The following is a 12,011-nucleotide window of genomic DNA, read 5'->3' as shown; positions in this document are numbered from 1 at the left end:
TAAACATTATACCTGACTGGGTGAAGCTGTTTCGATTCACAATGACAGTCAGGTTTTCCCAAATCCTGAAGCTGTGTTGCAATTCCATCCTTCAGGGCTACAGTCAGGGAAATGTACAGAAGTCTTCAGTTTCAGGAAAGACTGGAGCTTGAATTTTCATTTGAATCTACTTGAGTCAGTAGCTCTTGGAACCAGCCATGATTTGAAATACATTTTCATTTTAGAAATTTGCAGTCTTTAAAATAAAAGGAAATTATCAACAGGGAGGAAAAAGGAGTAGAAAAAGCAGCTAGAAAAATGTTTTCTGTTTTTCTGTTTTGATGACATTGGGATGTTGTATGGCAAAGAATTTTGTAATTTATTTTTTGTCCTACTAATTACTGTGATGGTGCTACTGCTTTATTTGTTTTTATTCAAATGTTCTTAATATGGTTTTTTTTAGCCATGAATGAAGTATGATGGATTTAGGGCAAAGTGATGAAAAAATTGAAGGTTGCCAGTAACAATGGAAAAGAAGAATTGGGTAGTGAAAGAGGAACATAATTTGTAGCAACATCATAGTGATGATTGCTTATGATCCACCATGATTCATAGTTTAGAATTTCAATACCAATGTGTAAAGAATTGTGAAACTCTGATGTGGGACTCAGGCGGATTATAATGGGTTATGTGCTGTTCCTGCCTTGTTTTTTTAGACCTGGCTGTTTGCTGGTAAATAATACTGAAAAAGTAGCACCTGAATAATTTTTATTGCTGCTGCTGACAGTATTTTCTATTTTTTTTTTGCTCAGCCTTTTTGTTTCAAGTGACCTGTATCACTGATGAAGGGAGTGCCATGACACCAGTCATCAAGTACAACGCTGGAGAGGGAGTTGGTAAATACATGAAGAAATTGCCTAGCACCTGTTCATTTGATGTGTTTGTGCTTGAAATTTGGTATTAGTGCATGCCAGTCAGGATGGCACCTCACTGCAGGAGCTTCCTTAGTGCCTTGTTTATGAGGTATATAGGTAATGTGCTTTTTTTGCCATGTATGGATTTCTTTTCTTTACATCACAGAATTATTGAGTCCTCTAGGTTGCAAAGGACCTTTAGGATCATTGAGTCCAACCATCATAGAATCATAAAATGGTTGGGTTGGAACAGACCTTAAAGATCATCTACTTTCAACCCTCTGCCATGCAGGACAACTTCCACTAGACCAGGTTGCTCAAAGCCCCATTCTGCCTGGCCTTGAACACTTCCAGGGGTCAGACAATTCTCATTATTAGCTTCAGATCCTCTCCTCAGATATATAATATTCTTTCTTTTATTTTTACCTAAGTATATTGCTCCAAAATGGTCTGCTTTTTTTTTTTATAAGTTTCTTGTTTGAGCTATTTCTAGCTGAATTAATTAACTGGTTTAATTAAGTTCTTTTTTATGTGGCATCTTGTTCAGCCTTTTAAAATAAATCTGCCTTATATTTGCAATTAGTCTTTGCTCCGCATTTCCCTTATAACCTTTTCATGCTTTCACTCCATTATCCTGCAGAATTTCAAGCAAGGCTGCCTCAAAGGCATTGTAAAATGTTTCCAGTTGCTCTATATCCACCACCTTCCATACTCTGCCCCTTTGTTGTTTTGATTGCTGCTTTTACCCAGAGTCTATTGAAAACTTGAATGGCACCATGGGCCACTTGCAGAGGAGGCTTGCAAGCAAAGGTGTTGAAAATTCCTTGGCCAAGAATTTGGTTATACATGTAGGATTCCAAATAACCAGGAAATACTGTCACTGACATTCCTTACACTTTTGTTGTGGATAAGCAAAGCCAACCAAGTGACTGGTTTGTTGGCTAGCAGGTGGGGGAGAGGAATAGCAAAATGTTTCATGTTGCTTGCTTTTGTATTAATGTATTAAAGCTTTCTTCCCTCTCTTTTGTTAACTGCACAGGCCTGTAACTGCACAGTTGTTCTGGAGACAATGTCCTCTATCTGTACCACTCTGAAATTACTGTAGTAATTTCCACTCTTCAAGGTTACTTGGAGAACCCTTTTTTCCTCACATTCCACCCACTATCTCCTTTCAGAAGAGCTGCTGATGCAGTGGTGATTTCCAGCCTAAGCAGCAATGCCAGAGCTTTAAGCAGGGTCTCTTGAGGGTAGTAAGTTTTTTATTGCAGCCCGCTAGCATATTGAACCATTATACCACCTTGAACATAAGTGCAAATAAGCACATGATGACAAAATTACTTAAATTTCTGCCTAATTTATTAGCGAGGAAAGGGATGGCATATTGTTAAATGCTTCTTGAAATAACTGTCCCTTTCTTCCTTAATCCCTCTTTTTACAGGTCTGATCTTGACAACACCTGGAGAGAAGGACAAAGCAGAGTCCAAACGTGCAAAATTCTACAACGAATTGTGGTTTGCAGTGCTGATGGTAGTTCTAGGTTTGATCCTCTTGGCTATTCTTCTCTCCTTAATTCTTCAGAGGAAGGTCCAGAAGCAACCCTATGCACGAGACAGGCCTCCTTTAGTTCCACTCCAGAAAAGAACATCACCAATGAGTGTGTATTCATCAGGTGAAACCCATCCGGTATGTTTGGAAAAATGCAAGCAGTGTATATCCATGATATCTGCCATGTCAACACACACAGAGACTTTTTCTTCCTCCTTCCAACATTTTGTTGCACACTTGGCTACCAAATGGAGGCTGTTTGGTGTAGGGAAAGGACTGTCTGGTCCCAGGTGGGCCATACCTGTGTGGGCACAAAGAGCAAGGTTACAAGAGCTTAGTCCAAACAGAGCCCTGGGATGACTGGTCTGCAGGCCCTGAAATGCTTCTGATGCCTAAGACAAACTTTGGATTTGGAGTCGCAGAAAATGCAAAGCCATTGCTGTCACCTCATGTTAGCTGACATCTGCAGTAGAGCTGAGAATTCTTTGGCATGCTGTGAGAAGGTAGATGATAAAATGTGCTTTTCAGGGGAACCTTTCATGTGTTCCCAGCGGCCTGCTGTGGATGACTAACCAGGATCAATCTGACAGTCTTTGTCACGTATCCAGGAGATATGCCTGCAAAGAACAAGACTTAAGGAGAGGCTTTGTTTCTTGCCAGTATCCATCTACCACCCAGCAGGACTGCTCTAGGACAAGCTGCATGCCAGGAAGGTTTGGAGTAGAGTGAGAATAATCAGGAAAAAAGCTAGAGAACTTCACAAAATGCACGTGTGTGTTTGTGCACACAGACCCACAGTGGAACCATAAGAGTGGTGGGAGGAGGGCAGCGGGAAAGAGATAAAGAGAAAAGCTTTTTATCCTGAGAAGTTATAACTCTGAAAAAGAACACATAAAAAACATGTTCCATCATGTAACAGAGTACTAGTGCTATCCTACCCCTTGAAAAAGCAAAACAAAAGGAATATGGCAGTTGTTATGGGATTGAGAATGGGAGCAGCCATGCCTTCCATTTTCATGCTTCTTCCAGGCACAGGCCGTGAGATGATTCTACTTGTCACTTCTCAGCTTCTTTTTCCTGTGAGCGCCATCAAGCACCATAGTGACTCCTGCATCCTTCACGCATTCTGCTCCTTCTTGTCTCGGTGCCAAGACACTGCATCTGTGCCTCAACCAAGAAGCTCTTGGAAACAATGGGATTTCCAGTGTGCCCCTTTCTCTTGGCAAAGACTAACAGCATAAGAAACTTTTTTTTTTGGTCTCATGGTTTTGATTCCTTTTCTTCTACAGTCTGTCATCTTATGTTATTCCTCTTGACTTTAAAATGTCTTTGCTGTTGGCATGCCTGCACAATTTCTGTTCCTGCTTTTTCTTTTATTTTCTTTTTTTTTAATTTTTAAATTCTTTTTCTTCTTCCAGCAGCTCATGGACTTAATAGAAAGGAAGATTTTTAGTGCAGCAGATCAGAAGGACTGATCTGAGAAGTTAGGACAAAGCTACTATGGAGCAGCAAAATTGCTTGTTTTACAATTGTTAGTGAGGTCATGGCAAGCAATGCTGGCTGCTTACACAGTAATTGACCACTTAAAAATTAAATAGTGCCTGGTCTTTGCTAGTACCCCTACTCCCCACATCCTGCTGTACTGCTCTCCCTCACAGAGCTGCAGCTAATTCACACCCTCTGTCAGGTACAAATACACTGCAACTTGCCCTGCCCTAATGCTTTTCCTCCCTCTCTTTAATCTCAGTTTGAAACTATTGCTGACACGTCCGATTCCTCAAGCAGCGTCACCCTCAAAAGATACACGATGCACTTTGAGGTAGAGTCCTCAGCTTGCAGAGTGGCCAGAGGTGTGGTGTGTCAGATGACCCAAGCATGCACAAAGGCATCTGACACTGCATGTTTCTCCTGGTGGGTGATGATTTTTCCCCTGGTTGTGAAAAGATCTGCAAACATCCTCTTACTGTGCAAGTGTAGGCTATCATTCTGGTAATCAGAAATCTTGGGACTTCTGCTTGTTGGTACTTTAAAAAAAATTAGGAAGAAGAAGAAAAGAGAAAAAATGGGGAAAATTCTGGTTTAGTGTTGGTGGGTTTTTTGTTTGCTTGTTTTTAATTATATGATTGTTCTACAGCAGGGAAAGGTCTGGGCTTCTTTTCTTCTGTTTATAATTGCTTTATTTTGAGGCATGGTTTTCTCTGTTCTCTTCCACTCCTGCTTTGGTTTCGTTCAACTAAATTATTTTAAACCATGCCCTTTATTTTTTTATTTATTAATTTGTGTCTACCTCACAGGGACTGGCAGATACGAAAATCCCAGGGGCTGGTTCTCCCACGAGCAACCGCAGTTTCCGTATGGCAGCTGGGGGGAGGAGGCCAAGTCAGGGCCAGCTGAGTCGCACATATTCCCCCGCCTCTCTTCATCGCAGTGTCAGCCAGCTGCTCAACCTCTATGACAAGAAGACTTTTGATGAATCACCTTGGGATGCCATCCTTCACAACCATCGCACTACTGGCCGTGGCTTGGTAAGGGCTCCTGCTCCTCTGGGATGCTGCTGTGTGTCACCTGCTAGAGATTTGTCTGTTCTGTTGGAATCATGAAAAAGTCTAAATGTCATGACTTCCTGGAGATACAACCAGAAGGCCTAGAAGGACATGGCCATAGCTTAGATCCTCAAAATTCTTCTCGTCTACTGTTCTCTTTTAGAGTTGCAGGTGATCGCACACTGCTCTTACAGGAAACAAGTGATCCATGTGCATCTCTTTATGGTTTCCATTGAACTATTAACTCCATGGTTACCAAGGATATGCACCTCTAAGAATTTCCTTCTATTTGGTGTTTTTTTCTTTCCATGCAATTCAGCAAATGTACATGTCTGAGGTGGGATGTCTTGGCATCCTTCACACATTTAGAGCCAGAGGCAGGAGCTTGTGTTCTGTTGACTCCTGTTCTGTTAACTGGGACTCAGGTGCTGATGAGATCTGCTCTCTGTCCTCTGTTCAGTTGCAGTGCAGAGATTATGTGAGTGCTCAGATCTCCTGGCATGTGTGACAAATTAATTCAAACTCTGCCCACATGAGACTAGAATAAGGTTAGGGAGGCAGGCAAAGTATTCCTCTTTTAATGTAGGACAGAACTAGACAGTGTCGTCAGCAGGGATCTGAACACACAGATAAAAGACATACATACAGATTTTCAAGCCAAGGACAGTGATGACCTCCTTTCCTCCTTGTCACCAGGAAACAGGCTTTTTAACTTCCAACCTTCCCTGACTAAATGCATGAGAAGGGCTTCAGTGGTCAGTGAGACATGAATTTGCTCCCTAAAATATATGAAAATTAAGGTTCCAAAAAAGAACACAGAATGGGGGTGAAGGATCTATGAGGTAGTGACAGAATTAGATGGTTAGTGAGTGCAAGTTAGTGAGTGGATCTTGTCCAAAATGCAAATGAACTGGAGGATAGTCTGGCACATAAATACAAGCAGCTTCCTCAGACTTTCACCTTCAGTACACCAAACACCTGAAAGGGCTGGAACATACAGGCTTACCACAGAATAGGGGTGTTGGTTCCATCACTGTCAAATCCACTTAGACCCCAACAGCAGGACCAAGGAGGCCAACAACGTAGTGATAACTCCAGGCAAAACCCCGCTAGGTACAGGTTAACCTTCAGCCTGCGCTCTGCAGCTCATGGACTTCCCAATTCAATGGTATCATGAGTCAGCCTTGCCATTTTCTCAGAGCTATCAAATCCTTGTGATTAAATTCCTTGGGGACTAACCACTCACCCAGGGTGCACCTTTCCGTGATCTCGTTAGCCAGAAGAACAGCTCCCTGCTGCTCAGAGGAAGCTCTTGCTCCAGCCGCTTATCTTGGGCTGACACCATGACTTAGTTTAGGTTGCAAACTCCCCCATTTGCACGTTAGAAAGAGTTTAAAAAATACTCCAGTGAGTTTCTGGCCAGGAGGGGCAGAAGCCACAAAACAAAAATTTTCATTTCCTTTTGGTGGCAGACAACCCTCACAGCATGAGCTCAGCTGCTTTATCAAATCAGCAGCTCTTCTGTCCATCAACCTCACATTAGACATGTGTACAAAACAACTACAAAAATGTATTTGTTTTGGTGTAGGGTAAATTTGAGAGAAAATTTTTAAAGGGGATTTTTTAGAAAGTAGATTTAAGTTTTTGGGTTTTTTAATTAGTTTGGGAAAACATATTTTGGAGAAAAGTTGAAAAAATTGTTTATTTAATAGGTAAAGTATTAATTAGTATAAAAAATGAATAATACTAAATAATACATTTTTTGTTGCTTTCAAAGAGATGATAAATTTTTCAAGTTTTTTGTGGGTTGTAGTTTGTTGTTTTTTTTTTATTAGTTTTTTTGGTGTTGGAAATGTGGTTTAGGTTTGGTTTGGTGTGTTTGGTTTTTTGGGTGTTTAGAGTAGGTATAAATAGTTTAAGAAAAGAAAAAAAATTATAGTATATGGATTTTTTTTAGTTAGTTAAAAAGTAGTTAAAAGTAAAGGAGAGGTTTTTTTGTTGTTTGTACTGTAGGTAATAGTTTAGGAGCTGGAATGTGGAGGAGTGAGTTCAGTTTTTGAAAATAAATTGTGTGGGGTTTTTTCATTTTTTTTGTTTTTACAATGAGTTTAAAAGGTATAAAATTTATTTTTGGGTCAAAAAAATGAATGGGGATATAATTTAGTGTTATAAAGTTGTTTTAGGATATTTTATTTTATATTTTTATGCTGTTAATTATTAAAATTAATATTTTTAAAAATTTATAGATATATATTATATGATATATACTATATAGAGAATATAGCTATATAGAGATAATGGTAGTAATATTTAGTAAATAGTGATATTTATATATAGTTTTTATTTAATAATTAGATTTTTTGTGTATATGTGGTGTTGGGGTTTTTTGTATTAGTTTTTATGTGTAATTTGGTTTTTGAGTAAAGATAATTCTATGAATGGGTCTCTTTGTATTTGATGTAGAGTTGATTTAAACTGTTTTTTAATACATTTTGGTATGTATCATTGGGATTTTGTTTTTGTTTATTGTATATAGGGGTTTAGATTGGGTATGGTTTGTTTTGTTGGTGGAATTTTGGGTGTTAATTAGGTGGTTTTTGTTAATGTTTTTAAATTTTAAAAGATTTTTTATTTAATGCTTTTAAGGTGATTTTTAATAGTTTATTGTATTTTTTAATTTTGTTTATAGTTGGTGTATGGTAGGGGATATGACATTTATTTAATGTTCTGGTTTTTAGTTTAGGTGTTGATAAGATGGTCTTTGAAATCAGTTTTGTTGTTTGATTTAATTTTTTAGGGGTATTATATTTTTAAAGGACTTATTTTTAAGGTTTAGGATGGTGTTATAGGTTGTAGTGTGAGGTAGAGGGTAGGTTTTTAGTTATTTTGTGGTAGTTATTATTGTGAGTATATAGTGGTTATTTTGGGGTGTTTGGGGTTGGGTGATGTACTTAATTTATTAGTTTTTTTATATTTATATTTGGGGTATTGTTTATATAATAGGAGTTTTAATTGCTTGGTTTCTTTAATGGTAGTATATATTTTATAGTTGTAGATAATTTGAGAAATATTGTTTATGGTTAGATTTATTTTTTGGTTTTGTATTTATTTATAGGTGGTATTTTTTGAGGATTTGAGGTTTATAGAGTTAGGAATAATTTTTTGGGGATTGTTATTTAAGTATATTTTTGATTTTTTTTTTGTAGTTTGATTTATTTGTTTCTTGTTTTGGTGGTTTTTATTAGTTTGAGTTTTGGGGATATGGGTATTTATATGGCGGATTTTTGTAGATAGTTTTTTTTATTTTGGGAGTGATTTTTTATTTTTTAGTAGTTTAAATTGGGGTTTTTATTGTTAATTGGGTTTTTAAAGTTATTTTTATAGAGTTTTGGTTATTAGCTATGAATTAGTGTAGAAGTAGAGTTTTGAGGGGTTTTGGATAATGTTTAGGCTCAGTTGAATGGTTTTGAGTTTAGTAAGTTGGTTTGATTTATGGTTTTTTTAGTAGTTTTTGTAATTTGTTGTGGGGGGGTTTATATTGTTTTTTATTTTTGTTTTATTTTTATAATGTGATAAGTATTATTAGTTTTGTTTTTATAATGTGATAAGAATTATATCAATAAGAATCCATTTTTTTATAATGTGATAAAATTATTTTTCTCTTAGTTAAAAAAATTGTAATGTGATTTTTTTGTTGGTGGTTGGTTGTATGGTGGAGTTTCTTTAGTTTATGTTATTTCTTTTTGGGTTTTTTTGTTTATGAGATTAATGTTTTTATTTTTAGGGTAATTTGTAATTATTTTTAAAAGTTTAGAGTGATTTAGTTTTTTTTAATATGGGTGTGTTGTCTGATGAGGGTAATTTATTTGTTTTATGTTGTATTGGTGGTATGGTGGGTAGAGGGAATTTTTGAGTATTTATTTTAGTATTGATAGTTGGAGTGTTAGAAGGAGTTGTACTTTGATGTTGATTATTTTTGAGGTGGTTTGGATTTTTTTTTTGTAGGAGTGCAGATGGTTTTAGATTTTTTTGTAATTTTGGTTTTAGAATTTTAGCAGTTGATTTTGAGTTTTATTAGGTGTTTTTTGTTAAAGGTTTCAGGATAGCTTATGGGTTTTAGTTGAAAAGTAGAGCATGTTTTTTATATTTGGTTTTGATTTGATTGGGTTAAGGTTATTGTATTAGTGATTTTTTTGTTTGATTTGGGGTAAAGGTTTGGTGTTTAGAGCTTAATTGGAAAATGTTTTTTTTGTGGGTTATTAGGTAGAGAGGGTTTTTAATTTGGTTGTATTTAGGATTATGTATTTTTTAAAAGTTCATAGTGCTTAGGAAAGTTTGTGGGTTGTTTTTGTTGGTTGGTGGAGGTGTTGTGATTTTGTTGATGATATTGGTGGGTATTTGATGTTGTTTATTTTGTTATTTTATTTTTAGGAATTGAAATTTTAAGTTTTAAAATTTTGTTTATTTTTTGATGATGAAATTGTTTTTTAGGAGAATTTTGATGATTTTTTTAAATATTTGTGTTGTTGCTTTTTATATAATGATGTTATTGACGTATTGTAGATGTTTTGGAGTTTTACTTTTTTTTAGTGTTAGTTTATGGTAGATGATGGGATTGTGGTTTTATTTTTGGAGTAGTTGGTTTTAGGTGTATTGTATATTATTTTACTGAAAAAACTGTGTCTTAGGGATAAAATTTGAGTTATTTTTGGATAAGAGAATAAATTTAGGGATTAGAAAGGTATTAAAATTTATTAAAAGTTAAGGGATTAGAAATATATGAAGGTTTTTGTTTTGGGAGATTATGCATTTAAGTAATATGGTTATTGATTGCTTTATTTTATTATGGAGGAAGTAAAATTAAAATGTAATTAGTATAGGTTTTTTTATTTTTTTTGGATTATGTGCTGTTGGGTGTTAAAAAATGCCTTGGTGATGTTAATAGTGGTATATTACTTTGTTGTTTTGGATTTTAGTTTGTAGTTTTTGTATGTTTGGTATGGTAGTGCTTAGTGGTGGAGTTACTTTAAGGTGTGATAGTCTATAGTTAATTTTTAGTTTTTTTAGATTTGTGTATGTTAAATGGTGGTGTTGAAGGGTGAGTGGGTTTAATTGATTTTTTTTTTGGCTTTTTGATTTATGGATTATTTTGTGGATGGAGATTATGGCATTTTGAGTTGTTTTGTATTGTTGGTGGTGCACTGTCGAGGTGGCAATTGGTATTTGTTGTCTTTTTATTTTAGGAATTTTATTGTAGGTGGGTTTTTTGATAGTTTAGGTAAGGTGTTTAATTGCTTAATGCACTTTGTTTTTATAGCCACTATCTCAAACACTTACTTGAGTTTTTTTGGATTTTTGAAATACTTACTTTGGAGTAAGTCTATGCCTAAAAGGCATGGGGCTTCTGGGCTAGTTACAAAAGGGTGTTTCTTTTATTCATTTTTAGTTAGGGTCATATCAGCACATTGCTTTACATTGCCCTGAACAAACCCAAGACTCTGCTCCTGTGTTACTCAGCTACTCTCTTGCAAAAAAACCTCCTGCAATGTTTTTGAGTCAGTTCTTTCTCTTTATTACACACAGTAGTTTAGGAATGGTTGTTTCAAAGTTTGGTTCACCCCTCTGTCCAGACTGCAAATCAGTATAGAGAATGGCTGTAGTGGTCCAGGTTACAAACCTGCAGTAACACTGCTAGTGCCCTCTTTCTGCTATGGAAATGGTTTCTTTTTCTCCTGCTTTCAGCTTTCTCCTAATGCAGGAGTGGAAGCTCAGACATTCCCTTGGAAGCTTGAAAAACAAAGTTTTACCTAAATCATGTGTGAGGTGGTTGTTACACAAAACAAAAATGTAAACATGCATTTTTTCTTTTCATGGCTCCAAGTTCCCCAGTACACTGTAACAAACACTCTATCATTGACCATTTGTCAGATATATAGAGTAATTGAAGGAATTGATTGTATTTTTTTAATTGACTGCTTATTGTGAAAATCTAATTATCTTGGATTCAGGTGCTTGAATGCTTTAGGCTCTTTATCTCATCCTGGGAGGAAAGGGAAAACATTAGAAATGTACTTATTTATCTATTTTAGAACCAGTTTTAGTGGGTAGGAAGAAAGAGAAATGAAGGAATCACCCTTAGTCTGGTACAGTTTTGGCTGATATGTGTCTTTTTTCTCTTCCTTACAGTATGTAGATGAAGAAGATCTTGTCAATGTCATCAAAGGTTTCAGCACTGTCACCAAAGAGCACACCACATTCACTGACACCCACCTCTGAAGAACAAAACCAGCTTTTCTAGAAAATGGAAGTGGGTAACTTGCCAAAAGCAGCCTGCATGGCCTTTGCAGGCAGGGATAGGGCTGCTGTTTCCCCACCTCTTGCCCTGGAGTTAACAGATAAAACTGGTTTTTGGGAGGGGATTGGGGAGGGAGGGTAGTTGGCTTTTTTTCAACATCCCTTTCACTGTGTAGTAAAAACTGTGTGCTAGCACTGACACCTCAGAAAGGTAAGAGAATAGTTTGACAATCCCTCAGTCATACAGTAGTAAAAGACTGTGACGGTAGAGGCTCCCATCTTTGTCTCTCATCCAGCTTTCCCAGCTGAGGAGGGTTGTAGGGGGCAGGGGAGCATGTTTGGGAAGGAAAAGTCTTTTACATGTTCAAAAACCAGCATGTGGCTAAAAGGGGCCTGCATGGCCAGATGTCCATGTTTTCTCCTAGCCTGACAGAACCCCACCACAAAATTGTGTTCATGCCCAGGTGAATAAACAGCACTGAAGGAATTCTTATGAAGTTGTTGTAGCCTTTGTGTTCTCTGACTCCCTCTTCCCCTCCCTCTCAGCTCAACTTAAAAAACCCAACAAAACAGGTCATTAATAAATGCTGAACTCCAAGCACACTTTTTTACTTGCTGTCACATCCTTCCTTTCTGCTTATGTATTACTAATCCACAGGCAATAAAACTTGTTCACCATCCACAGTAAACTAGGTGCAAACAGGAAGCAGCCAGTGTGACACAGGTATGAAATACC

The 12,011-nt window shown here is 36.7% G+C and overlaps 1 protein-coding gene across 2 annotated transcripts in view; it reads left to right on the top strand.

Moving 5' to 3' along the window:
• USH2A (usherin) overlaps nt 1–11,797 on the top strand; it is a 374,988-nt gene extending 363,191 nt beyond the window's left edge. The window contains exons 69-73 of one of the 2 annotated variants that reach the window (XM_038134129.1): nt 792–875; nt 2,332–2,576; nt 4,186–4,257; nt 4,733–4,963; nt 11,168–11,797. In XM_038134129.1, the coding sequence (XP_037990057.1) occupies nt 792–875; nt 2,332–2,576; nt 4,186–4,257; nt 4,733–4,963; nt 11,168–11,257 (722 nt within the window). In that variant the 3' untranslated portion in view covers nt 11,258–11,797. The remainder of the gene's footprint in view (nt 1–791; nt 876–2,331; nt 2,577–4,185; nt 4,258–4,732; nt 4,964–11,167) is intronic. The other variant, XM_038134130.1, reaches the window with a different exon arrangement.
• The last annotated feature ends 214 nt before the right edge of the window (nt 11,798–12,011 follow it).

The sequence above is a fragment of the Motacilla alba genome, chromosome 3, assembly GCF_015832195.1.
Source record: "Motacilla alba alba isolate MOTALB_02 chromosome 3, Motacilla_alba_V1.0_pri, whole genome shotgun sequence".
NCBI classification, from domain to species: domain Eukaryota; kingdom Metazoa; phylum Chordata; class Aves; order Passeriformes; family Motacillidae; genus Motacilla; species Motacilla alba.
The sequence above is the reverse complement of the archived record's forward strand: the minus strand, read 5'-3'. Positions and strand labels throughout refer to the sequence as shown.